This window comes from Canis lupus, chromosome X, assembly GCF_048164855.1.
Source record: "Canis lupus baileyi chromosome X, mCanLup2.hap1, whole genome shotgun sequence".
NCBI classification, from domain to species: domain Eukaryota; kingdom Metazoa; phylum Chordata; class Mammalia; order Carnivora; family Canidae; genus Canis; species Canis lupus.
The window spans coordinates 48,594,316-48,622,114 of record NC_132876.1 but is presented as its reverse complement, the minus strand read 5'-3'; the positions used below and the strand labels follow the sequence as shown (position 1 = coordinate 48,622,114).

Sequence of the window (27,799 nt, the reverse complement as noted above, 5' to 3'; positions counted from 1 at the left end):
CAACGTGCAGCATCATTCTTTATTATGAAACTAAACAGCAATCATATGAGTGGGGAAAATACATGGAACAACTGATCCTCCCGGTGGTATGTCACCTGGCCTGGAACGTAACTTTGGCTTCTTGGTCAGCCAGGCCTCTTTTCCCAGTCATGGGCATTGGCATAGGCTGGAGAAAAGAGAAACGATGATGTGGATATCCAAGGCTTCTTTTAGGTGACTTGTTTGAAGGCCTCCTCTGGGATCTTGCTCTCATTCTGGAGGAAAGGATTTGAGACATCAGAAGAGCCAGAATCCAGAGTTTCATCCCCAGGCCACCCAGCCTCCACCTTCTTTGCCTTCTGGAAGGCCCAGAAGCACCCATCTGTAGCCTGCTTAATGATTCCCAGACCTCACCTTGAACACAGTGAAGATCTGACCAGCTCTGGTGTAGTTCCACTCATTTTCCTGTAGGCACCTGGAATGGGAGAACAGGTGATCTCCATTAGTACCACAGTACAGACGTGCTGACCTTGCAACGCTAAATCTATGCCACTCTTTTGCCAGGATGCATGTACCAGTATGAACATTATGTGTAATGATGAAGAAAGACCTAGTGAAAATGTCTATCACTGGCCCACTAGAATTTATGCCCACTAGAATTCAAAACAGAAAAATAGAGCTCTCTAAAAGAACAAGGGAACTTAATGTATTTTGATAAAGAAATTCAAGAAAATTTAAAAAGTATAAGTTTCCAATCATTTTTTGAGATATAGTACACATAACTTATTTTATTATTTTTTATGCACATTACATTTTAAAGTGTACAATTCAGTGTTTTCTTAGTCATAAAATTGTGCAACCATCACCATTATCTAATTCCCAAATAATTTTATCACCTTAAAAAGAAACTCCTTAAACATTAGCAATGACTCCTTATTCCTCCTCTTTCCCCAGACCCTAGAAACCACTAATCTGCTTTTGGTCCCTGTGGATTTGACTATGCTGGGCATTTCATATAAATTGAATCATACAATATGTGACCTTTCGGGGCTGGCTTCTTTCAGTTAGCCTAACGTTTTCAAGGTTCATCCATGTCATGGCATATATCAGCACTATATTCTTTTTTTATGACTGAATAATGTTCTACCATGTGGACGTACCAGATTTGTTTATCCATTCATCAGCTAAAGGACATTTGGGTTGTTTCCACTTTTTGGCTGTTACAAATAATGCTGCTATGAACATTCCTGTACATGTCTTAGTCTGAACACATGTTTTCATTCCTCCTGGTAGATACTTGGGTGTGGAATGACTGGGTCATATGGTAACTCCATGTTTAACATTTTGGGGAGCTGCCAAAATGTTTTCCCCAACCCCTGCTCCATTTTATATTCTCAACAATAATACATGAGAACTCCAGTTGTTCCACATCTGCACCAACACTTGTTATCATTCATTTTATTGTAAAGCCAGCCTAGTGGGTGTGAAGCAGTAACTCAGTGTGTGGTTTTAATCTGCATTAAATCCTTAGTGACTAATGGTGCTAAGAAGTTTTTCATGTGCTCGTTGGCCTCTTGTATACCTTCTTTGGATAAATGTCTATTCAGGCCCTTTCTCCACGTTTTAAATTGGGTTGTTTGCCCTTTTACTGCTGAGCTGCAAGAGTTCTTCATATACTCCTGTCAGATATGTGATTTGCAAATATTTTCTTCCATTCCTTTGGTGGGATTTTTTACTCTTCTGATAGTGTCCATTGATGCACAACAGCTTTTAATTCTGATGAAGCTCAACTTATCTATTTTTTTTTTTTTGGTTCCTTGTGCTTTTGGTGTCATATATAAGAAACACTTGCCTAATTAATGAAGAATTACACCAATGTTTTCCTTCATGATTTTTATAGTTTTAGCTCTTACCTTTAGATCTTTGATCCGTTATAGTCTATGTTTGTACACGATGTGAATCAGGGGTCAAAATTGATTGTTTTGCATGTGGATATCCAGTTGTCCCAGAACCATTTGCTGAAAAGACTATTTTTTTTCCAACGGAACTTTTCAGTACTTTTATTGACAATCAATTGACTGTAAATGTGAGGGTTTATTTGTGGACTCTCATTTCCACTCCATTGATTCATGAGCTGTCCATATGCCAGCATCGCATAGTTCTGATTACTGTACCTTTGCAGCAAGTTTTGAAATTAGGAAGTGTGAGACCTCTAACTTTGTTCTTTTCTTTCAAGCTTGTTTTGGCCCACTTACATATGAAGTTTAGGATAACCTTGTCAATTTTTGCAGAGAAGCACTGTTACATGGATTTTGAATCTGTAGATTGCTCTAGGTATTACTGCCACCTAAGAATATTAAGCTATTTAGCAATATTCCAACTAATAGAAATGGAACGTAGTTCCATTAAAAATTTTTTTCAACAGTTTTATAGATTTCAGGGTATAAGATTTGTGCTTTTGTTACATTTGTTTCCAAATATTTTACTACTTTGATGCTATTGTAAGCAGGTTTATTTTCTTAATCTTATTTTTGTACTGTTCATTTCAAGTACATAGAAACACAAATAGGTTTTGTATATTGGTCTTTTATCCCAGAATCCTACTGAGTTTATTAGTTCCAGTGGTTGTTTTGGTGGGTTCTTTCAGATTTTCTATATATAAGACAATGTTACTGAGCATTGTACTATTTTTAAAATACTTCACATATATATACCATGATACATTTTCCATGGGCCCACCTTTTTTTTTGAAAGTAAACTATCCTAAGTGCTATTTTTCCAAATTTCCTGTGAGTTTCTTTGATTCACCCTCCTCCACCCACATCACTGTCCCAATTCACCTTTTCCCCATGCACACCCAACACTTACTTCTGAGACCACTCGAGTTTCATCCCAGATTGAGTGGAGAAAGCCTGTACCATTTCCTGCTGCTCCTGGGAGAGGGTGACCATGGAGCTGGAGGTCAGTGTAGGCTCTTGTTTGGAAAACACACTCTGAGTCTCATCGGGGGTGGCATCTCTCACAAACAGCTCATCATTCACGATGCACAGACTGGAGGGAAAGTGGGCCCTCAGACAAGTGAATGGATATACAGCTCTAAGTCCTCAACCATGATCCTGGTCTCACTGCCACTCAGCAACGAGATTCCTTCCATACCCCTACTATGCTTGCCCCCCAGGTTCCTAGGCTGGTACTTCCACCCCCCCCACAGAGCCTGCGTTTGCAGGAACTACCTACTAGCCTCACTAGATGTATACTTAATCTGCAACCCAGGGAAGATTTTACACTCACATTTATTCCTTATAAAAGCCCAATGGGATGGACAGTCTAATCCCCATTTTCCAAGGAAGACAATGAGTCACAGAGAGGTCATGTGACTTAACCAAGATGACACACACCTAGTGAGTGCTGGGATCAGGAAGTGAACCCAGTGCTCTAACTCCAGAACCCATGGTGTTAACCACCAGACTAGACTGCTCCTGTTGGCTTTTCACAATACTGAGAAAACCAAGATGTCTACAACACCACACTCCCACACCCCTGAGCTCAGGCTGAGATGAGCATTACCACCTACAACGTAGAACTTACGTGGAATCACTGACAGGGGTAGCGATGAAGGTCCGGGTGAAGGCACGAATGGAACCCTGAGACTTTCCTTCCACTTCAACAACAAACAACAGTATCCCCTTAGAATCACACATGCTTTACATGCCCACACCGTGTTCCCCATTTGGAGTCTGAGTTTATAATCATGCTGAAGGGGACAATTGTCCAATGGGAGTCAGGGTGTCTGGTATGGGGATGGCAAGACTAGGAGCAATCTGTTCCCAAGTGACAGGGCCTCTACTAGGTGCTATGGCAACCATTTCACAAATTCGTTTTATTCATTTTTCACAGATGTCTGAAAGGTGGGCATTATTAGCTCCATTTTGTAAATGAAGAAATTTAGAGGTTAAGTAATCACCCCAAGTAGTTCTCAGAGTAAGGATCTGGGATGGCAGCCATCAAACTCCACAGACTGTGTCCCTAATATCCAAGCTGTGTGGGACAGACAGGCATAGATCCAGGTCAAACCAGGATGGTCTTAGAGCAGAGTGGAGGAAAGAAAACTCAGAGGGAATAAGAAAATAAGGAAAGGGATGAAGGAAGCTGGGAGAGTTCTGAGAGTGAGCCCAGCCAGTGGCAATGGAGCAGTGGGGCATCTGGGGAGGTGCTCTATGCACACTTACCTTCCCTGAACACCCCACTGACAGAGAAGCAGAGCATCTTCTCCTGAAAGGGAAGAGGCCGGGGCTAAGTCACCTACATGTCCTACCCTCCTGTGGCTTTCTGGGGCTGCCTTTGGGAGGAAGCAGGTGCTCACCGTCTGGAACCACATGTCCACCATGAAGGAGCTGAGGTCATGCTGTGTTTTGGGAAGCATATAGAGGGAGCACAGGATGTCATATTTTGTATGCTTCAGCAGCTGAACACATAGGGCTATTAGGGGAAGGAAAACCAAGCAAAGGTTAGGGGTGGCCACACCCTGGGCCCTATAATTATCCCTTCACCTCCCTTTCCCTGCTCAATCTTCCCCATCACACACGCACAGAAGTCCTTGAGATTCTTCATATTCCTGTTTTCCTTGAAGTACTCGCATAAGTTGCTTCTAGGAGAGAAAGAGAAACAGAAGGTGGATGTCTGGCCAGTGTGGGTGCTTCCAGGAGCTTTCTTGTGTCTCCTGGGGAGACAAAGGCCCCAGGAGCAGAGCGTGAGCTATGTCTACTCACGGCACTGGGTCTTTGGAATTGAAGGGAATGGCCAGGGAGAAGCAGGCCTCATCATGGTAGGCACCGAGGAGACCCTGACGGTTTCCAGAGTCATAGATCAAGTAGTACCTGTGGTGGAGTAATGAGGACTGTCTATCTCTGTGGTCTAGACCCCAAATGAGATTTCAAGATCCAATCAGCAGTCCTGAGCTTGGATAGCCTTGCTCATCCTAGCCATCCCCTTCCCCAGATTCCCAGGAGTACTTACTGCTGCAGGAATTGCAAGACTAGATTTTTCAGTTCCTCAGATCCTTTGTAGCTTTCCTGGAATAAAAAGACATTTGAGACTATGTGGCTGATAAAGCCTCCCTTGTAAAGCCCCAAATGTTTGATCATTTTCCCTCACCTTGGAGGGCTGTATTGAATATGGCATGTCAGTATCAATGATATCTGGTGGGGTTAAGTCCTGGCCATCCTAGAGAAAAGAAGAAAAAGTCAGCAGTGGAGACTAAGGAGGTGGTCATGGATGATCAGGGGAAAAGAGGAGTTCATGAGAGGGTGAGGGTCAGAGGTCAGTTATGAAAGGGCATTGGAAATTATATGAATAAGATTACAGTGGGTGTCTTCATCATGTCAAGACATCAAGTCTTTACTATTATATGCAACTCTTGCTTGTGTATGTGTGCATTTGTTTATATATGTGTTGGAATTTTTCCAGATCACATATTCATGTCTTTTTCAGGAGTCCTGGTCCCCTAAAATGGATAATTACACAAGCATGTAATCTAGGCAATACCCAAAAGGCTTGAGGGCAGGTGTGAAGGTGATAAATGTTAGTAAGAGACAATGATGAATGTAGGCACTTACCAGGCGTAACAGCTTGGGAAAACAATCCCTGATGGCACTGTCCAAAACCCAAAATAGAAAGAAATGACTGATAGGTCAGGGTTGTGAAACCTCCCTCCTTCCCTTTCCCCCCTCCCCTCCCTCTCTTTCCACTGGGTAGCTCCCACCTGACTGCCCTTATTCCCTTCTTCAGTGCCACAAGAAACAACATTTGGAGCCCAGGCACCAGGGCTGTCATCCCCTCCCTACCTCCCTTCATTCCTCCAGATCCCTATCTAGGACTCCAAAGAGGAGAGGGAATAGAGTGGGAGCCCAGTTCTCTGCTACCTCACTAGGGGTCCAGCATTCTTCAGGGGCACGACATCACTCCTGACATGAAAGGCCCAGGATGCTGGGGCAGGGAGGTGAGTGAGGCAAGGCCCAGGAGGCAGGGAAGGAGAGAGAGGGGGATGAAGACAGAAGAGGGGTTGCAGGTAGGAGGGGAGAGGTAGTAGAGACATAGGGGAACTAGAGATAAAGAAGGAAGATAAAGCAAAGCAAAGGGAAGGGAAAGAAGCTCGACCATGGTGGTAGGGATCAAGTAGAAGAGAGAAGTGGTGGAAATGGCTCCACAGATGCAACCCTTTCCTTCATCTGCCCTGGTTGGCCCTAGCTCCAGAGGTGGGAATGGAAAACATACAGATGTTGGGCTGGAGGTCCATTAGATGCTGGTTGAAACTTTTTCACCTGTGTGACCTCAGACTAAGCTGGGCATGAGAAACGAGACAGCCACGTGGGCAGGAGACCATCCCCAGAAGTAGAAGGTCAAGCTCCAGGTCATCATGTGCCTGAGGGTCTTTGGCCTCCTCACATGATCACTGCCTGCCCTCCTGATGGCCTCTGCGCACCTGTGCCTGTTTCAGTTGGTTTCTACTCCTGAGGAATCATATCTGTCCTGGGCTACACAGAACTTCTCTGAAGGACCAGTTGGGATGATATGATGTGTGGAGGGAGATGACGAGGATGTGCCCTAAGAAGCCTGTCCTTCTGTCTCCTCAAGTACTTCTGCTCTTTGCCTTCCATCATTGCCTTGGAAAGCCCTCTGCTTATTGGCAGCCACCTGCTTCTGTCTCCTTTACTCAAGGATCCCTGGTTTCTCCCTAGGAGGGCTCAGCTCCTGGGTCCGAGGAATGGATGCCATGATGGCAGCCATTCATAGCTTCGGCCTTCAGCATGGGGCAGGAAAGCCACTATGGCAGCTTGAGATTAGAGTGGGGAACTCTTTTGGAGAAGGGAAGGAGGTCGCCTCTCAGAAAAAGGGAGGGAAGCCCCATCTCAGCAGGGAGTAGGAAGGCCTGTCTCAGCATTAAGCTTTGGGCTGGAGGACCCTTCTCAGTCCAGGGCACCAGCTTGTGGCTCTAGGGTAGTCATTCCTGGTCCTGGTGAGGAAGAGCAGCCCTGTTTCCTGGAGCACACTCTTGGAGGGTATTCTAAAGAACACTGAATGCATAAGGAGTGCACTTGATATAATAGTAAGCTGTGGTGTTATATGCAACCGATGAAGCACTAAATTCTACCTCTGAAAATAATAATATACTATATGTTAACTAAATTGAATTTAAATAAAATTTTTTTTTACATTTTTTAAAAAAGATCACTGAACACAGAGAGATGGAAATAGACCCCAGACCAGAACAGGTGAGCAGGTCAGAGGAAGGAAACTCCTTACAGGTGAGGGGCACGGGGCACAAAGAAAGGAGAAGGTGGGGCCTATGGTCCTTCCAGAGGACCAGGGTTGCACCTTCCTGCATATATGCATTCTCAAGCAGTTCAAGTTCCCAGGGCCAAAGGTTCCCAGGAAGGGTGACAGGGGTTCACACTGACCTTATGTAGGTGGGCTTGTCTGGAAAGGTGTCACACAAGGGGTTTCCTTCTAGCCAAAGCTCTTCAAGATTCAGCCCTTTCATCTTGTTTAACTCCCACACCAAGTTCAGCTGAGAAATATGAGGAGGAAACTGGAAAGGAGTCCCAGAGAAAGAGAGACACACGGGGGCCCCTGCACCCTTAGCCCTCACCTTTCCACACAGGTACCTTCTCTTGCCTCCTGTCATTGCTCTGATGAGCACTACCACCCACTATGAACCCCAACTTTGATCTAGCTTCCTCTTCCCACCTCATTTTTGGAGAGGTTCAGAATCTTGACTCTGGGGGCCTTCTGTATAATGTCAGACAGGCCATCCAGCCCATACAGTTTGTTGTTGCTCAAGTTCAAAGATAATAGCTGTTGGTAAAGAGGAGTTAGAGAGACAGTTACTATCTAGGGCCTCAGAGACAAATCTGTTCTCCACCTCATGAGTTCCACCCCCTAACGTTAATAACAGCACTGGGTCTAAGGCCTCACCTCAGGGAAATTCTCTTCAATGATCTGTAGGGTGGCAGCCATGCAGTTTCTTCGATTCAGGATTATATCAATATCATGGCCCACCAAATCTTCAGGAAGTAAAGAGGAGGCAATCAAAAGGCTGAGAGTGGTCCAGAGCCAGCACTAGCCCCTCTCCACATTACCATCTCCCAGTCTCCCTCCCAGGTAGATACCTATGGTCTAACCTGCCCTAGAATTACTACCATCAGGTAAGTATACCTGGGTCAAAGCGGAGACTCTGGAGATCAAGAGCTTGCTGGGAGACATCATAGCGTTTGTTCATGGTCAGCTGCAGAGAGAGTTAGAGCCACTGGAAGACTCTGATGGGGATAGGGAAATTGGGGGCTGGAGGAAGAAGAGGTGCGTCTGTGTGTGTGCACACAATGGACCTTGAGTCTGCATTACCTTCAGCTGTTCCATTTCTTCTGGCTCCAACTTGTACCGCACAGAGTAGGGTACACTTGAGGGATTGACAAAGATAGATATCTGCAAGAAGGAGAGATGGGTTAAGCACCAAGAATTTCATTCCAAAGATGTCCAGCCCCTGCTCTGTCCTTCTGCCACAGGACTAGGTAGAGGTAATACTCTAAACACAAACCTTCCGGTTCTCCTCGTCAAAAATCTTGTAGCTCACATCCTTCAAAGCAGAGGCAGTGCAAACATCCTGGACAAAGAACCGGGCCTGGTTTTTAATGTAGTGGAACTACAGGAAGGGGAGGCAATGATAATTTTAGAGCATAGAGTCATTCTACTCGGTGGGCTCCCCCTGCCCACCACTTCCCTGTGCCCACTCATCTGGCTTCACCATCCTCTTACATCCACTGGAACAAAGGGGACACTGCAGTGTCTCTGGATTGAATTCATTAGCCATGCCTTGTCATACTTTCTCCCATAGGGAATCTAAAGGTTAAAAGAAGGGATGGGGGTAAAGAGACACAACATGGAATTAAAGCTGGAAAACAAACCCAACAGCATCCTTGTCTGACCTTCTACTGAGCTGTACAGAGCTTCTAAAGAAAGAAGCAATGGCATTATTTCTTATTTTTCTGCCAAATGTGGGTTTCCTAAACCCTCCAATGGAGAGAAATTTCCATTGGAAATCTCTCCTCCAAATATTGCCATAAGGTTGTATAATGTGGTCTTCCTTTTTAATAAGGTCCATGATAGTCTAATATGCAGACCTTGCCAAGACACTCACGGTGATCTTGAACCAGCTCCCTGAGATTCCATCTTGTGTGTTCTCTTCCACTTCTCTCTTCAGATTTTTTCTATCTCTCCACACAGTAATATGGATATGGCCTTCATTATGCCATTTCACTCTCCTCTTGTTGCGTTGGGTGTTATAAGGAGTGCTGTGGGGGGGAATTGGAGAGGAGAAGGGTGGCCATAAATGTAAGTCTTCTTCCATACACCCTCACTACTCTGTCACCAGGACTACAATTAAGATTGTTTAACCATTATTCCACTTCTAGCATTCTTCAGTTTTCCAGTGAGAGAAGAAAATGAAGACCAGGGAGAGAAAAAGAGTTGCAGAGTCCCAGGGGCTGCTACATGCAAACCAGGCTGCCTGTTCACTTACTGTCTTACTTGGGGGTCCTCCTGGACATCCCCCATCGACACATTTTCATTATCCTCCTGGAGGTGTGAAGGCTGCGGCTCATATCCACCACGTTCATAATGAGAGTTCCTCTTGTCAAAATTACCTTGGAAAGAACTCCAAACTTTCTTTCTTCCTTGAGGTGAGCTACCACCATCATTGTATTCTCAAAAGGGGAACAAAAATACAAGTTTGAAGACATTATCAGTGGTCCACTTAGCATGTAGCATGTCTTATGCTAACAACACAGTAGGGCAAGCAGGGTGTCAACCTGCCCTCAGGGTTCAATCCCACAAATCTCAGAAAGGAAACTCCTCTGCCTGCCCAGATAAAACACCCTTATTTCATAGATGGCACTATCAGGGAGGAATCATAGGGGAGGAGGCAGAGGAAGAAGAAACTGTACTGAACCTTTTAAAGAATGAAGCATGATTTATTAAAAGAGAGAGAGAGAGAGAGAGATGTGTGTGTCCCTGTCTCAGAGGAAAGTAAAAGTGTGTGCATGAGCATCTGCATGTATGTTAATCTTATCTGTTTTACATTTGTATAATTATATTACAGATACATGTGTTTCAAATCACATTGGAAAGTGCATTATCACACAAAAGTGGACTCTAATGTACATTTTTCATGTATTATGTACTATATATGTATATCTAATTTTTGCTTCTTGTTTTTTTTAAATGCCCTGTAATTTTTTTTACATCTTGGCATTTTAATATTTGAATTGATTTTCACATTTAAAGTATTAGAATTCTCTATACAGTGTATTTCTAATTAAAGGCCAAATTATCCAGTGGAGCATAGCTTGGGATTTAGGACAATTCCAAGATTTGAGTCCATGCTGTACAGCTTCCCAGAAGAAGCACATATAGGAGACTATTTCCTAAGGATATTTACACCAATAATATACTTCTCCACTAGCAGTGCAGTAGAGTCTAATTTCCTACAGTATGCTTGACCATTCAGAAGTTATTCTTATGCTTTGACCCACACATTTCACTTTTAAAATTTATCATAAAATTATTCTATGCTGAAATACATACGTATAATTATATCACTGTGCTTTTTATAGGCTCTTTGACAGAAAGACCAGTGGCTGATATTGACAGAAGAGGGGTAGAAATTATTGTCTCTAGAATCAAGGATAGATGGGGAAGAAGGAGCACGGGTACCTGACATACAGAGGAAAAAGGCCAAGGGATAGATGTATGGGCCAGAAAGATGAGGGTAATCACTGGGAAGAGAATGAAACACAAATGGAAAAAAGCCTATGAGGAACCAAATTCATCCTGGCAATATGCATCATTCTAGAAACGTTCCTTTCTTTCCATGTATAACTTTTCTGTCTCTGTTACCTCATTTTCAAGCTGACCATCAGAGAAACAGTTTACACATAGTCTAAGAAAAGATAGATCATATAGGGGAACAGCATGCAGTGATGAGTCTCTTGGACAGAGGGCTAGAGTTCAGATCATGTCGGTCCCAGATACTACAGCTATGATTGCCCACTGGACTTTGGGTACTAGCCCAGTGCTCATTTTAGCACCAACACAGAGTCACACATCACTGGTTATGGGCATAGGATTTGAGGTCAGATCAATCAGAGTTTGAATCATGCTACTAAATTCTATGGTTCAGGGAAAGTAACTTTGACTCACCTTGTTCTTTTTCCCTTAAATTGAAAACAGTAACAGTTTGCCTCATAATTGTGAAAACTGAGTTAATATATGGAAATACGTAGAAAACACATGAAGAAAGCACTGTAAGTAAGTTATCTATTGCTAGGTCAGTACTTAGTACAACATCTGGTGCTCAGTAAAGGATGAATGTGTGTCATTTGCATTCATTGTTACTAGTCCTCTGGGAAATGAGAAGGGAAACGTGTATGGGAGAATGTTGTGGTGTCAGCTATTAATGTATTTCATAAAGTAGGAACAGTAAAACAGGATAGCCCTGGTGGGAAATGATATGCATTGATCTGATTAAGAGAACCAAAATAAAAAGCTTAGACTCTGAAAGAGGCATACTGAAAGATCTGAAAGGGAGCTTACATTCTCAGTTCCAATATTTTTGCTAAAAATGTCTTATTATTTAAAAAGGGTGGGGCATCTGGGTAGCTCAGTTGGTTAAGTGTCTGACTCTTGATTTCAGCTCAGGTCATGTGAGATCAAGCCCTGCATTAGGCTCCATGCCAAGTTTAAGATTCTCTCTCCCTCTCCCTGACCCTTTTTCCTACTTGTACTCTCTCTCTTTCCCCCTCTCTCTCAAAAATAGTAAAATTAAAGTGATAGGTTCAAAAACTAAAACAGAATACTCCTGACACCTTATGACACTATGTGAAAAAAAGAATACAAAACTGTATATTACAGAGTGATATCAGCAACATGCTTGACCAGGAAGCTACATGCCTTCTTCCTCCACAGAGACACTGAGTTAACAACAATATATTAACCAGAATACCTCTGTAAGAACTCTGGAGATCAACAGAAAATACAGCATCCAAGCCCTTATTATATATATATATATATATATATATATATATATATATATATATATATAAGGGATTTTATATAAAAGGGATTTAATAAATCCCTTTATAAATTTATAAATCCCCTTATAAATTTATATAAAGGGATTTATAAAATCCCTTTATATAAAAGGGATTTTAGCAAAGGGTTAGTGAAATTCATGTTGTTTTTCAGGATATTTCATGCCCCTCTGCCTTTGTATAATACCACAGAACAACTAGGAGGAAGCCGCCCATATTTCCTCTCCTTCCTTGGGATGGAAATAAGAGTGGACCATGTATTCAACATTCTGGCTTATTAGGAGGCTGATCCAGGATGATCAGAGGGAGAGACATAGGCAGAAGGAGAAGCAGGCTCCCTGCAAGGAACCCAATCTGGGACTTGATCCCAGCACCCTGGGATCAGGTCCTGAGCTGAAGGCAGATGCTCAACCACTGAGTCACCCAGGCATCCCTCTGTCTTGTTTAAATTATAAAAATTACTGGACTTGCATAAAAGTTTAGAAAGTGCTGAAAACAGAGGTGAATACTAGATTAGAGCTTCAGTTTCATACGCAGATGCCAGGGAGAGCAAGAGACCATAAAAGGTATGAAAAGTCCTAGAACTTCCAGCAAGGTTGACCTTAGTGAAAGTCATCCCCTGAATGAAGCCTGTACACAACAACTGGCAGAAGTGGTTGCCTTTTCAAATGCCCAATTCTTAAAAAATTACAAGGCCTACAAAGAAACAGGGAAATATGGACCAATTAAAAGAATAAAATTAAAAACTCCAGAAACTAACTGTAAAAAAAGGTAGAGCTATGAGTTATCTAACAAAGAATTTAAAATAACTGTCCTAAAGATGTTCAATAAGCTAAAAGCGAAAACAGACAACTAGACGAAACAGGAAAATAAGGTCTGAACAAAATGAGAACATCAACAAAATGATAGAAACTACTAAAAAGAGCAGAAATTCTGTAGCCAAAAAACACAAGAACTGAAAATTTTGTAAGAGGGGTTCAACAGTAGAATTGGTTAGGCTGAAGAAATAATTAATGGGTTTGAAGACATATCATTTGAAATCACTGAGTCAGAGAACCAAAAGGTAAAAGAATAAAGAAAAGTAAGGAGACCTATGGGACTTATGAGACATTATAATGAAGAACAATATGTGCATTAGAGGAATCCCAAAAAGAAAAGAGAAATGGGTAGAAAGCTTATTTGCAAAAATAATGGCCCAAAACTTCCCAAACTGGAGGAGAGACATGGACATGAAGATTCAAGAAGCTGAAGAAAGTCCAATAGGATAAATTCAAAGAGAATAGTAATCACTACATTATAAAATTGTCTAAAGTCAAAGACAAGGAGAGAATCTTGTAAGCATCAAGAGACAGGCAATTCATCATGTACAATGGAACTTTTTACAAGATTATCAGTTATCAGCCAAAATGTTGCAGGCTAGAAAGCAGTGAGATGATATACTCTTAAGTACTAAAGTAAAAAATTAAGTATCAACCAAGAATACTATATCTGGCAAAATTTCCCTTAACAAATGCAGGGGAAATGAAAACTTTTCCAGATAAACAAAAGCTGAGGGAATTTATTATCACTAGAATTTATCTTCAAGAAACACTAAAGGGAGTCCAAGTTAAAATGAAAGACTAGTAACAGAAACACTAAGCTGTATGAGAATATTAGGGTCTTCAGTAAAGGTAAATACATGGGCAAACATAGTAACCTGTACTATTGTAATTTTGGTGCATTTAATGACAATGAGAATTTAAATGACAGAAATATTTTTAAAAACATAAATATGTTAATGAATATACAATATATAAAGACGTAATGTGCAACTTCAATAGCATATAGTGGGGGTGTTGGAGGTATAAAGCAGTAAATTTTGTATGCAACTGAAGTTAAATTGTTAATCAATTTAAAACAAATGCTATAACTGTAAAATATTTTATGTAATTACAATGAGAACCACAAAGAAAATATCTATAGAATATATGTAAAAGCAAATGAGAAGAGAACAAAAGCACATCACTACAACATATCAATTAAATACAGAGGAAGAGAGTGACAGAGCAAAGTAGGGATAAAAAAAGCCACAAGACATACAGAAAACAATGAACAAAACGGCAATAGTAATTTCTTCTCCATCAGTTATTGCTTTAAATGTAAGTGGTTTTATCTTCCCAATCAAAAGACGTAAATTGGTTGTATGGATTGCAAAAACAAGATCCAACTATATGCTGTCTACAAGAAATTCACTTCTATCTAAAGACATACATAAACTAAAAGTGAAAGGGTAGAGCAGCAATGGCTATACTAATACCAGACAAAATAAATATACATTAAGTCAAAACTGCCAGAAGAGAGAAAGGTCATTTTACAATAGCAAAAGGAGCAATTCACCAAGATGATATAACAATTATTTATGTATTTATGCACTAAACTACAGAGTTCCTAAATATATGAAGCAATCTTTGATAGAACTGAAGGGAGATATAGACAGCAACACAATACTAGTAGGAGACTAATATCTAACTTTCAATAATGAATAGAACAAACAGATGGAAGATCAATAAGGAAATAGAGGGTTTGAGCAAGAGTATAGATTAATTGGGCCAAAACAAACATATACAAAACACTCCAACAACAGCATACATTCTTCTCAAGTGCACATGTGACATTCTCCAGGATAGAGTGCATGTAAGGCCACAAAATCTTTTTTTAAAGATTGTATTTATTTATTCATGAAAGACACAGAAAGAGAGAGGCAGAGACACAGGCAGAGGGAGAAGTAGCCCCATGCAGGGAACCCAATGTGGGACTCAATCCTGGGACTCCAGGATCACGCTCTGAGCTGAAGGCAGATGCTCAAACGCTGAACCACCCAGGCATCCCACCACAAAATAAATCTTAACAAATTCAATAAGAATATTGAAATAATACAAAGCATCTCTTCCAATCACAATGGAATGAAACTAGAAATCAGTACGATGGGGAAAACTGGAAAAATCCATGAATACATTGAAATTAAACAACACACTCATAAGCCAATGGGTCAAAGAGGAAGTCACAAAAGAAATTAGAAACTATTTTGAGACAAATTAAAATGAAAATGCGCCATATCAAAACTTACAGGATGCAGCATAAGCAGTACTAACAAGGAAGTTTATATTTATAGTTTTAAGTGTGTACATTAAAAAGATGAAAGATCCCAAATCAACAACATACTTTTATACTTCAAGAAATTAGAAAAAGGACAAGCTAAACCCAAAACTAGCAGAAGTAAAGAATTAAATAAGAGCAGAGATAAATGAAATAGAGAAAAGAAAAATAAGAAAAAAAAACAGTGAAACTTTAGAGTTGGTTTTTTGAAAAGATAAACAAAATTGACAAACCTCTAGATAGATTCACTAAGAAAAAAAATAAAGCTCCAAATAACTAAAATCAAAAATGAAAGAGTGACATTATAGCTGATACTACAGAAATGAAAAGCACTGTAAGAGTATACTATGAATAATTGTATACCAACAAATTGGAAAACCTAGAAGAAATAAATTCCCAGAAAAACAAGACTCAATCACAACTGCAGTAGAAAATCTGAACAGGGATCCCTGGGTGGCGCAGCGGTTTGGCGCCTGCCTTTGGCTCAGGGCGCGATCCTGGAGACCCGGGATCGAATCCTATGTCGGGCTCCCGATGTATGGAGCCTGCTTCTCTCTCTGCCTGTGTCTCTGCCTCTCTCTCTCTCTCTCTCTGTGACTATCGTAAATAAATAAATAAATAAAAATTAAAAAAAAAAAAGAAAATCTGAACAGATCAGTAGGGAGCAAGGGGAGTGAATCAATTATCAAAAGCCTTCCAACAAGGGAGGCGGGGCAAGATGGCAGAAGACTAGGATTCCCCAAGTCACCCGTCCCCACCAACTTACTTAGATAACTTTCAAATCATCTTGAAACATACAAATACGGCCTGAGATTTAAAGAGAGAACAGCTGGAATGCTACAGTGAGAAGAGTTCGCGCTTCTATCAAGTACAACTTCTTTTTAGCCACTCTGCACTGAGCAAAATGACTAGAAGGAAAAACTCCCCACAGAAGAAAGAATCAGAAACAGTCCTCTCTCCCACAGAGTTACAAAATTTGGATTACAATTCAATGTCAGAAAGCCAATTCATAAGCACAATTATAAAGCTACTGGTGGCTCTAGAAAAAAGCATAAAGGATTCAAGAGACTTCATGACTGCAGAATTTAAATCTAATCAAGCTGAAATTTAAAATAAATTAAATGAGATGCAATCCAAACTGGAGGCCCTAACAACAAGGGTTAACGAGGTAGAAGAATGAGTGAGTGACATAGAAGACAAGTTGATGGCAAGGAAGGAAGCTGAGGAAAAAAGAGACAATTAAAGGATCATGAGGAAAGGTTAAGAGAAATAAATGATAGCCCCAGAAGGAAAAATCTACGTTTAATTGGGGTTCCAGAGGGCGCTGAAAGGGACAGAGGACCAGAAAGTGTATTTGAAAAAATCATAGCTGAGAACTTCCCTAACTTGGGAAGGGAAACAGGCATTCAGATCCAGGAGATAGATCCCCCCTAAAATCAATAAAAATCGTTCAACACTTCGACATTTAATAGTGAAACTTGCAAATTCCAAAGATAAAGAGAAGATCCTTAAAGCAGCAAGAGACAAGGGATCCATAACTTTTATGGGGAGAAGTAGTAGGTTAATAGCAGACCTCTCCACAGAGACCTGGGAGGCCAGAAAGGGCTGGCAGGATATATTCAGGGTCCTAAATGAGAAGAACATGCAGCTAAGAATACTTTTTCCAGCAAGGCTCTCATTCAGAACAGAAGGAGAGATAAAGAGCCTCCAAGATAGGCAGAAAGTGAAAGAATTTGTGACCACCAAACCAGCTCTGCAAGAAATATTAAGGGGGACTCTGTAAAAGACAGAGGAAGTCCAAGAAAACAATCCACAAAAACAGGGACTGAATAGGTATCATGATGACACTAAATTCATATCTTTCAATAGTAACTCTGAACGTGAATGGGCTTAATGACCCCATCAAAAGGTGCAGGGTTTCAGACTGGATAAAAAAGCAAGACCCATCTCTTTGCTGTCTACAAGAGACTCATTTTAGACCTAAGGACACCTCCAGCCTGAAAATAAAAGGTTGGAGAACCATTTACCATTCAAATGGTCCTCAAAAGAACCAGGGGTAGCCATCCTTATATCAGATAAATTAAAGTTTATCCCGAAGACTGTAGTAAGAGATGAAGAGGGACACTATATATCTTGTTGGATCTATCCAACAAGAGGACCTAACAATCATCAATATTTATGCCCCGAATGTGGGAGCTGCCAAGTATATCAATCAATTAATAACCAAAGTTAAGACATACTTAGATAATAATACACTTATTACTTGGTGAATTGAACACAGTGCTTTCTAGAATCGACAGATCTTCTAAGCACAACAACAAAGAAACAAGAGCTTTAAATGATACACTGGACCAGATGGATTTCACAGATATTTACAGAACTTTACATCCAAAACACAACTGAGTACACATTCTTCTAAAGAGCACATGGAACTTTCTCCAGAGTAGACCACATACTGGGTCACAAATCAGGTCTTAACTGATACCAAAAGATTGGGATCAACCCCTGCATATTTTCAGACCAAAATGCTTTGAAACTACAATTAAATTACAAGAAGAAGTTTGGACGGATTTCAAATAAGTGGAGGTTAAGGACCATCCTGCTAAAAGATGAAAGGGTCAACCAGGAAATTAGAGAATAATTAAGAAGATCCATGGAAACTAATGAGAATGAAGATACAACCAGCAAAAGCAGTCCTGAGGGGGAAATACATCGCAATACAAGCATCCATCCAAAAATTGGAAAGAACTCAAATACAAAAGCTAACCTTACACCTAAAGGAGCTGGAGAAAAAAACAGCAAATAGATCCTACACTCAGCAGAAGCAGTGAATTAATAAATATTAGAGTAGAACTCAATGAAATAAAGACCAGAAGAACTGTGGAACAGATCAACAAAACCAGGAGCTGGTTCTTTGAAAGAATTAATAAGTTAGATAAACCATCAGCCAGCCTTATTGCAAAGAAGAGAGAGAAGACTCAAATTAATAAAATCATGAATGAGAAAGGAGAGATCACCACCAATACTAAGGAAATACAAATTATTTTAAAAACTTATTATGAGCAGCTATACGCCAATAAATTAGGCAATCTAGAAGAAAGGGATGCATTTCTGGAAAACCACAAACTACCAAAACTGGAACTGGAAGAACTAGAAAACCTGAACAGGCCGATAACCTGGGAGGAAATTGAAGCAGTCATCAAAAACCTCCCAAGACACAAAAGTCCAGGGCCAGATGGCTTCCCAAGGGAATTCTATCAAACGTTTAAAGAAGAAACCATACCTATTCTATTAAAGCTGTTTGGAAAGATAGAAAGAGATGGAGTACTTCCAAAATCGTTCTATGAGGCCAACATCACCTTAATTCCAAAACCAGACAAAGACACCACCAAAAAGGAGAATTATAGACCAATATCCCTGATGAACATGGATGCAAAAATTCTCAACAAGACACTAGCCAATAAGATCCAACAACACATTAGGAGATTATTCACCATGACCAAGTGGGATTTATCCCCGGGACGCAAGGCTGGTTCAACACTCGTAAAGCAATCAATGTGATTGATCATATCAACAAAAGAAAAACCAAGAACCATATGACCCTCTCAATAGATGCAGAGAAAGCATTTGACAAAATACAGCATCCATTCCTGATCAAAACTCTTCAGAGTGTAGGGATAGAGGGAACATTCCTCAACATCTTAAAAGCCATCTAAGAAAAGCCCACAGTAAATATTCTCAAACTGGGAGTCTTTCCCCTAAGATCATGAACAAGACAGGGATGTCCCCTCTCACCACTGCTATTCAACATAGTACTAGAAGGCCTAGCCTCAGCAATTAGGCAACAAAAAGAAATAAAAGGCATTCAAATTGGCAAAGAAGAAGTCAAACTCTCCCTCTTTGCCGATGACATGATATTGTACTTAGAAAACCCAAAAGACTCCTCCCCAAGATTGCTAGAACTCATACAGCAATTCGGCAGTGTGGCAGGATACAAAATCAATGCCCGGAATTCAGTGGCATTACTAGACACTAACAATAAGACTGAAGAAAGAGAAATTAAGGAGTCAATCCCATTTACAATTGCACCCAAAAGCATAAGATACCTAGGAATAAACCTAACCAAAGAGGTAAAGGATCTATACCCTTATAACTATAGAACACTTCTAAAAGAAATTGAGGAAGACACAAAGAGATGGAAAAATATTCCATGCTCATGGATTGGAAGAATTAATATTGTGAAAATGTCAATGTTACCCAGGACAATTTACACATTTAATGCAATCCCCATCAAAATACCATGGACTTTCTTTAGAGAGTTGGAACAAATCATCTTAAGACTTGTGGGGAATCAGGAAAGACCCAGAATAGCCAGGAGAATATTAAAAAAAACCATAGCTGGGGGCATCACAATGCCAGATATCAGGGTGTACTACAAAGCTGTGGTCATCAAGACAGTGTGGTACTGACGCAAAAACAGACACATAAATCAATGGAACAGAATAGAGAATCCAGAAGTGACCCCCAACTTTATGGTCAACCAATATTTGACAAAGCAGGAAAAACTATCCACTGGGAAAAAAGCCTCTTCAATAAATGGTGCTGGGAAAATTGGACAGTCACATGGAGAAGAAAGAATCTAGATCATTCTCTTACACCGTACACAAAGATAAACTCAAAATGGCAAAAGATCTAAATGTGAGACAAGATTCCATCAAAATCCTAGAGAAGAACACAGGCAACACCTTTTTTGAACTTGGCCACAGAAACTTCTTGCAAGTTACATCCATGAAGGCAAAAGAAACAAAAGCAAAAATGAATTCTTTTTCCTTCATCAAGATAAAAAGCTTCTGTAGAGCAAAAGAAACAGTCAACAAAACTAAAAGACAATCTACAGAATAGGAGAAGATATTTGCAACTGACCTATCAGATAAAGGGATAATATCCAAGTTGTATAAAGAACTCACTAAACTCCAAAGGAAAGAAACAATCCAATCATGAAATAGGCAAAAGACATGAACAGAAATTTCACAGAGTAAGACATAGACATGGCCAACAAGCACATGAGAAAATGCTCCGCATCACTGGCCATCAGGGAAATACAAATCAAAACCACAATGAGATACCACCTCACCCCAGTGAGAATGGTTAAAATTAACAAGCCAGGAAACAGCAAATGTTGGAGAGGATGTGGAGAAAGGGAACCCTCTTGCACTGTTGGTGAGAATGTGAACTGGTACAGCCACTCTGGAAAACTGTGGAGGTTCCTCAGAGTTAAAAATAGATCTCCCCTACGACCCAGCAATTGCCCTGCTGGGGATTTATCCCAAAGATACAGGTGCAGTGAAACGCCAGGACACCTGCATCCCGATGTTTCTAGCAGCAATGTCCACCATAGCCAAACTGTGGAAGGAGCCTCGGTGTCCATCGAAAGATGAATGGATAAAGAAGATGTGGTCTATGTATACAATGGAATATTACTCAGCCATCAGAAATGACAAATACCCAACTTCTGCTTCGGTGTGGATGGACCTGGAGGGTATTTTGCTGAGTGAAATAAGTCAATCTGAGAAGGACAAATATTATATGGTCTCATTCATTTGGGGAATATAAAAATTAGTGAAAGGGAATAAAGGGAAAGGAGAGAAAATGAGTGAAAATATCAGTGAGGGTGACAAAACACGATAGACACCTAACTTTGGGAAATGAACAAGGGGTAGTGGTAGGGAAGGTGGGCGGGGGATTTGGGTGACTGGGTGATGGGCACTGAGGTGGGCACTTGGCGGGATGAGCACTGGGTGTCATGCTATATGTTGGCAAACTGAACTCCAATCAAAAAATAAATTAAAAAAAAAGAAAAAAAAGAAAAAAAAGGAAAACAACAACAACAACAACAACAACAACAAACCTAACAATGTAAAGTCCAAGACCAGATGCCTTTCACTGGAGAATTCTATCAAATATTTAAGGAAGAATGAATGCCAAATGAAACTGCTCCAAAAAATTAAAGAAGGAACACTTCCAAACTTATTCTATGAGACCACCATTACCTTTATACCAAAGCCAGACAGAGACTATAGGAAAACTATAGGCCAATATTTCTGGTGAATATTGATGCAAAATCTTCAAAAAATGAGCAAACCAAATTCAACAGCATATTAAAAGATTTACACATCATGATCAAATGCAACTTATCCTTAAGATGCTTAAGATAGTGGGAATCCCTGGGTGGCGCAGCGGTTTAGCGCCTGCCTTTGGCCCAGGGCGCGATCCTGGAGACCCGGGATCGAGTCCCACATCGGGCTCCCAGTGCATGGAGCCTGCTCCTCCTTCTGCCTATGTCTCTGCCTCTCTCTCTCTCTCTCTCTCTGTGACTATCATAAATAAAAAAAAATTTTAAAAAAGATGCTTAAGATAGTTCATCATGTGAAAATCAATGTAATATGCTACATTAACAGAATGAAGGACAAAAACAAACTGATGATTACAGTTATGCAGAACATCATTTTACATAACTTAACACATTTTCATAATTAAACACTCGACAAAATAGGAATGGAAGGAAACATCAGTAATCAGGAGAGGGATGCAAATATAGACCACAATGAGATATCACCTACACCTATCAGGATGGCTACAAAAAACAAAAAATATACAGATCAAGTGTTGGTGAGGATGTGAAGAAATTGGAAGCCTTTTGCACTGTTGATGGAAATACAAAATACTGCCTTTATGGAAAATAGTACAGAGATTACTCAAAACATTAAAAATAGAATTACCATATGACCCAGCAATACAATTCTGGGTATATAGTTACAAGAATTGAAGGTAGAGTCTCAAAGAGATATCTACATATGCATGTTCATACCATTATTTATAAACAGTCAAGAGGTAGATGGTAAAATGCTCATTGACGGATGAATTTTGGTATATACATACAATAGGATATTATTCAGCCTTAAAATGCAACAAAATCCTGTCACATGATACAAGATGGATGAACCTTGAAAACATTATGGTAAACTAAATAAGCTGGTCATAATAAGACAAATACTGTATGATTCCACTCTTATGAGTTATCTTAGGTATTCAAATTCTTAGAAATGGACAATAAAATGGTGGTTATCAGGGGCTGGGGGAAAAGAGCAAAGAAAAGTTGCTGTTTAATATATAGTTTCAGTTTTGCAAGATGAAAAGTTATGGAGATTGATCTCACAACAATGAGAGTATACTTAGCATTGAACTATATACTTAGAAATGATTATGTTGGTAAATTTTGTGTTCTGTGTTTTTTTTACCACAATTAAAAAAATATACATTATAATACATTACTTAGAAGTAAATATTAGTGATTTTGATTTATAAATATAAAGAAGTCAAGATAAAAACATAAGAATGTCAATTGTGTTTATAAATGTGTGGTTGGAATGCAGATAGTTTTAGACTTTCATGTTTACCACTTCACTTGTATACAAGGCTGGGTTCAGGTTTTGTCAGGTGCTCAGGGGGAAGCACTATTCCTATTGACTCACTACACAGTGAAATAGAAACAATTTATTATTGATAATCAGAATCCCTCTGTCTTCTCTCTGATTAATAAGCTGCAACAATTTGGATAATTCACCAAATTTATCCTGGTCCCAAATTACTTATATGTAAAAATCAGGGATTAGAGCTAACCACCATCTTGATCAGGATATAAAGCATATACCACACTTCAAAGGTTCCCAATAAGTCTATCTCTCATCTCCATGTAAACCTTGATCTAAATTCTGTCATTACATACTCATCTTGCCGGTTCTAGAATGTCGTATGAATGGAATCATACATTCTGTATGCCTTTGTGCCTGGATTCCTTAAGTCAGCACAATGGTTTTGAGATTCACCATGTTTTTGCCTTTTTATTGTTCAGTAATATAGCATTGTATGTATCTGTATACCTTTGATATTGTTTCAATGAGATTTTAGGAAGAAATGAAAGTAGATCTTTATGTTAAATCAGCCATTTTTCTTGATCAGTTTTCTATTGTTTTATAGTGGATATAATTTCTTCCTTTATCACTCCTTTTCTCTCTTGAAAATATTATCTTAAGGTCCCGTTCAGCTTTTTCTATTTTTAAAATATTTCTTTAGTGCAAATAATTTGATTTGTTGAGTTTGTTCTGTTGCTTCCATCCTTACCCTGGGTTTTGATTATCTCTTGCAAAGAAAGCTTCACTGCCAAGTCAGTGCTGTGCTCATGGGTGCTTGGCTTTCATCTACACCTTGTTTATTACTATTGGCATATTATATATATTTATTAATGTAATATTATTATTCCAAAACTATAACTATAAAATTTTCAAATGAAATATAGTTAAATACTTGCATTACCATCATTTAAATTACTCAGTTCTGAACCTTGTTCATACACCGGAGCCACTTGGGGATTTTGAAAAAAGAGGGAGGAGTTAAGATGGCTGAGTAGTAGGGGGATCCTAAGCTTGCCTCATCCCTTGAACACAGCTAGATAAATATCAAATCACTCTGAACACCCAAGAAATTGATCTGTACTGAGAGAACAAAACTGCATATCTATAGGAAGAGAAATGATCACCTCGTGGAAGGTAGGAGCTGCAGAGAGTTGATTTAGTGGAGAAAAGACCTGCAGGTGCTGCAAAGTGGAGGGTGCTTTGATCAAGGAGAGAAGGGGAAGGGGGTGAGAGAAAGGGAGGGGGACAGCAGATAAGGATTACACAAGAAAAACATCCCCCAAACCACTGACTGGGAAAAGGAGAGGGGTTGAGTACCGCAAGTTATAAGCAGCAGAGTGCAAAGTCTAAAGTTTTAGAAGTCTATGCCATCACCAGGGTCGTGCCTGGGGGCTTAGTGGTGCTCCTGTGGGGACGGAGGGCAGAGACCCTGGAGTAGGCACTGTGGTCTGAGATCCCCTAGGTCACACAGTGAGAAACAGTTCTTGGAGTGCATTTGGGAGTGATGGCACAGCCTTACTGGGGACAAAAGAACTGGCAGTGCCAACATGCTGCCCTGTTGCCTAGCACAGGAACAAAGACACAGGTTGAGGGCAGCAAACCTTGGTGCCAACTTTTTGCCGTGCTTTATCGCAAACTCCAAACCGCATCATGGTTGTGCCACTGCTCCTCTGGGACAAACCCTCAAACCACAGATTTGTGGTGAGACCCTCTCCCAGAGGACCAGTGTAGGTTCAGGCCATGTGGGTCTCTAAAATTTCGAATTTTGAAACCCAGCTGAATGCCTGAGATAAAACACAGGAGTACTGTGCCACCTGGCAAGCAGACAGCTCAGACACAGGCAGGGTGAAGGCAGGGATCTGACAGAAGCCAGAGACACAAGAGGAGTGACTGTATGCTCTTCTGTGAAGAGTGGCAGGTGCGAACTCCCTGCTCCAGAGAGGAGAGTTGGTTGAGGCCATTCCCTATTCCCTCCAATCAGCATTGAAAGACTTCAGTGAGCAACACAGTGCCCCCAGCGGAGGCTGGAACTGCTTACAACAAGCCAGGGCCCTGCACCTGGCTGGAGCATCTTTCCTTAGGCAAGTCCTCCCATGAATCAGTGCAGCAGGCCTCACCCCTAGAAGATCAGCATAAACCCCTTGCAGGCACCAAGTTTACTGATCATAGGGTGCTGCAAAGCTTCAGCTCTAGAAGAAGTAGGATCTAGCTTCTTCTTTTTTAAAATCTAGCTTCTTTTAACAAGCAGACCAAAGGACACCTAGTTATGCCACACAGTGAACAAGGCCTCAGACATGAGAATTTCAAATAATTCTCATGTGTCATAGAATATTATTCTTTTAAATTTAAGAAATAAAAAATAATAATATAAAGGTTTTTTTTAATATAAGAGGACTATTGAGAAATAATGCATGAAAAGGGAAAGGTACTGTTCAATCCTAATTAGTTACAGAAATGCAAAGAATTGGAAATAATAGCAAACCAAATCCAGCAATGGGTAAAACAGATAACACAACATAACAAAGTTGTGTTTAACTCAAACTTTCAGTGTGGTTTAACATTAGGAGATCCATAATATAATCCAGCATATTAATAAGATAAAGGAGCAGGGAAAGGATAATCATCCCAAAGATTTCAGAAAAAAAAGGCATACAATAAAATTCAATAACCAATCAAGATTAAACAGCAACAACTCTCAGCTAACCAAGAATAGGGCAATATTTCTTTAAACTAATAACAGGTATTAAAAAAAAAGGACTACAACGAACACCATACATAATTGTGAAACATTAAGAGCATTCCATAATATATCAGAAGAGGCAAGAATGTCTCCTTTAATCAGTTCTTTTTTTAAGATTTTATTTATCTGAAAGAGGGCCTGAGTGGGGAGATGGACAGAGGGAGAAGGAGAGAATCTTAAGCAGACTCCAATCTCAGGCAGACTCCACACTAAGCGCAGAGCCCAACATGGGGCTCAGTCTCACAACCCTGAGATCATAACCTGAACCAAAATAAAATCAGTCGCTCAACCAACTGAGCCACCCAGACACCCCTCATATAATCAATTCTGTTCAACATCTTACTGAGTCTCCTAGGCAGTGAGTGAAGTTAATAAAAATAAATAAATGCATACATACATACATAAATTAGTAAGTGTGTAAAAGTGAAGAAACAAAACTGTCTTCATAAAAAACTTGAGAACCACAGAAAAGTATAAGAATAGAGATTAACCAATTTATTGGATGTAATACTAATATACACAAAAGAATTTTTAAAATTGAAAATAATATTTCATCATGAATATATCATTTACAATAGCAAAAGGATTTGGTTCTCTGAAATATTCTATGAATTGGCCCACACTTGGCAACTCCTTCACTTGTAAACTCCATGATGTTCTGTTACAGCAGCCTGAATGGACTAAGACACTACCTCTCTCTTTGATATTCAAATTACATATTAGCATAGTTATCTTAAAAATATGACAATATAAAAATCCTTTTACCTTCACTTCTGTATTTTTTATATTTCTCATATGGAAGAACATATTTTTGTTGTTGCTGTCTTTCAGACATAGCATTTTGTATGTCAAACCTGGAAGTGCTGAAATGAGAAAAAAATAAAGTGGATATAATATAATAAAAATATTATACATGACAATATTCTTTATCTATCAAACAACATTTCAAAACTCCACAAATGAAACACAATCCTTTACTTGTTGAATTTTACTCATTCACTACCATCTATATGTTCTTTATTAAATGTATCACCTGTAATTTTAGTTAATATTTTTTCTTAAACAAATTTACTATTTTTTCCACATGAAGAACAGGAGGAAGGGAAAGTTTTCAAGGATTCTAAGAAGCAATGGTTAGAAAATCAGGAGGAAAGTCAGAAGCAAAGAGTGTCTGATTGGCTTAGTTTAAGCCATTTAGAGATCTCTAACACAAAAAATATGCACCCAATGTGTACTTTGAAAAACTGTTGAACTACAAAGCAAATATAAGAAAGACATTTTAAAACTTCATATAATGGCTACTGTCACACTTAAAAATATTTTTGAGCATAGTTGAGCATTTCATCTTTATACTGAAAAAATATCCAATTTTTAATTTTTATTTTATTTTATTATTTTTATTATTTTTTATTTATTCATGAGACAGAGAGAGAGAGAGGCAGAGACACAGGCAGAGGGAGAAGCAGGCTCTATGCCCGGAGCCTGACGCGGGACTTGATTCCGGGACTCCAGGATCGCGCCCTTGGGCCAAAGGCAGGCGCCAAACCGCTGAGCCACCCAGGGATCCCCAATATCCTTTTTTTATTTTTAAGTCTCTCTTCTTCTGTTTCTCTACAGAATTAAAGAGAAAGAAATTAAGGTCAGATTTGGAATTGTTTATATGAATTTGCATCTAGAAGGTCTTCCGTGTCTTTGATAACATGGCCAGACAAGGGCAGAGGAGTCCAATACAGACCGCTAATATAGCAGGGTGATAATCAAGAATAGGGCTTTAGTGTGGGGGTGGGGAAGAGGGAAGGGAAGGGGGTCCCACCGCGTTTCTAGAGACGAGAAAATCGACAAGAAATCTAGAGAAGTCCATAAACCCCTCCTGCGTCCTCTCAGGGCAATTCTCTGAGTAAACATCTAGTATTTACTGGTGCCCCACCCACTCAAGTGCGGCTTGCCACGGAGGGCTATAAAAACTGATGGAAAGGTTGGAATCTGAAACACTCTCACGAAATTCTCCCTGTGCCAGGGTGCAAACCGTGGTTATAAAGGTCTTTTGTACAAATAGGTCTGACTCCAAAAAGCTAAGTTGAAGACACTTCAGGAGATTCCACACACTTAAAGGCACACTCTCACACGACCGGAGGGAGCTCACATAACTGTAGGATCAGCGTAACCCGCAGTTGTTGGGATCTACCTGACTTCCAGGGCCTTGACTGGCAGGGTCCACATGACAGAGAGATCGAAGTCGCCTCACGGTTCAGAATACCTCAATTTTCGCTTGACTGAGAAAGCTGAGCCTCACGTGACCATGGGATATAGACGACCAACAGCGATTGGGT

General features: G+C 40.0%; 1 protein-coding gene across 2 annotated transcripts; it reads right to left on the bottom strand.

Moving 5' to 3' along the window:
* Positions 1 to 27,799, bottom strand: LOC140627346 (nuclear RNA export factor 2-like). Of its 2 annotated transcripts, XM_072815550.1 has the most exons (22): positions 27,655 to 27,798; positions 26,235 to 26,332; positions 9,554 to 9,737; positions 9,173 to 9,326; positions 8,791 to 8,874; positions 8,573 to 8,677; positions 8,380 to 8,460; positions 8,194 to 8,263; positions 7,954 to 8,042; positions 7,726 to 7,833; positions 7,437 to 7,546; positions 5,595 to 5,631; positions 5,134 to 5,202; positions 4,996 to 5,051; positions 4,749 to 4,856; positions 4,569 to 4,627; positions 4,343 to 4,458; positions 4,209 to 4,251; positions 3,568 to 3,640; positions 2,848 to 3,030; positions 394 to 454; positions 1 to 254 (listed from the first exon to the last, which is right to left on the bottom strand). In XM_072815550.1, the coding sequence occupies exons 1-22, from the start codon at positions 27,687 to 27,689 to the stop codon at positions 210 to 212; spliced, it is 1,968 nt and encodes a 655-aa protein (XP_072671651.1). In that variant the 5' UTR covers positions 27,690 to 27,798; the 3' UTR covers positions 1 to 209. The 2 variants fall into 2 exon arrangements, with proteins under 2 accessions (XP_072671651.1, XP_072671652.1); XM_072815551.1 differs by lacking the exon at positions 4,749 to 4,856 and having other exon boundaries at positions 27,655 to 27,799.

Coding starts and splice junctions, on each gene's coding strand:
- LOC140627346 (XM_072815550.1), bottom strand. CDS start 27,689: ATGTGGACCCTGCCAGTCAAGGCCCTGGAAGTCAG. Junction 8,461..8,572: donor TTGACGAGGAGAACCGGAAG/GTTTGTGTTTAG, acceptor TCCTTCTTGCAG/ATATCTATCTTTGTCAATCC. Junction 4,252..4,342: donor TGGACATGTGGTTCCAGACG/GTGAGCACCTGC, acceptor CTTCCCTTTCAG/GAGAAGATGCTCTGCTTCTC.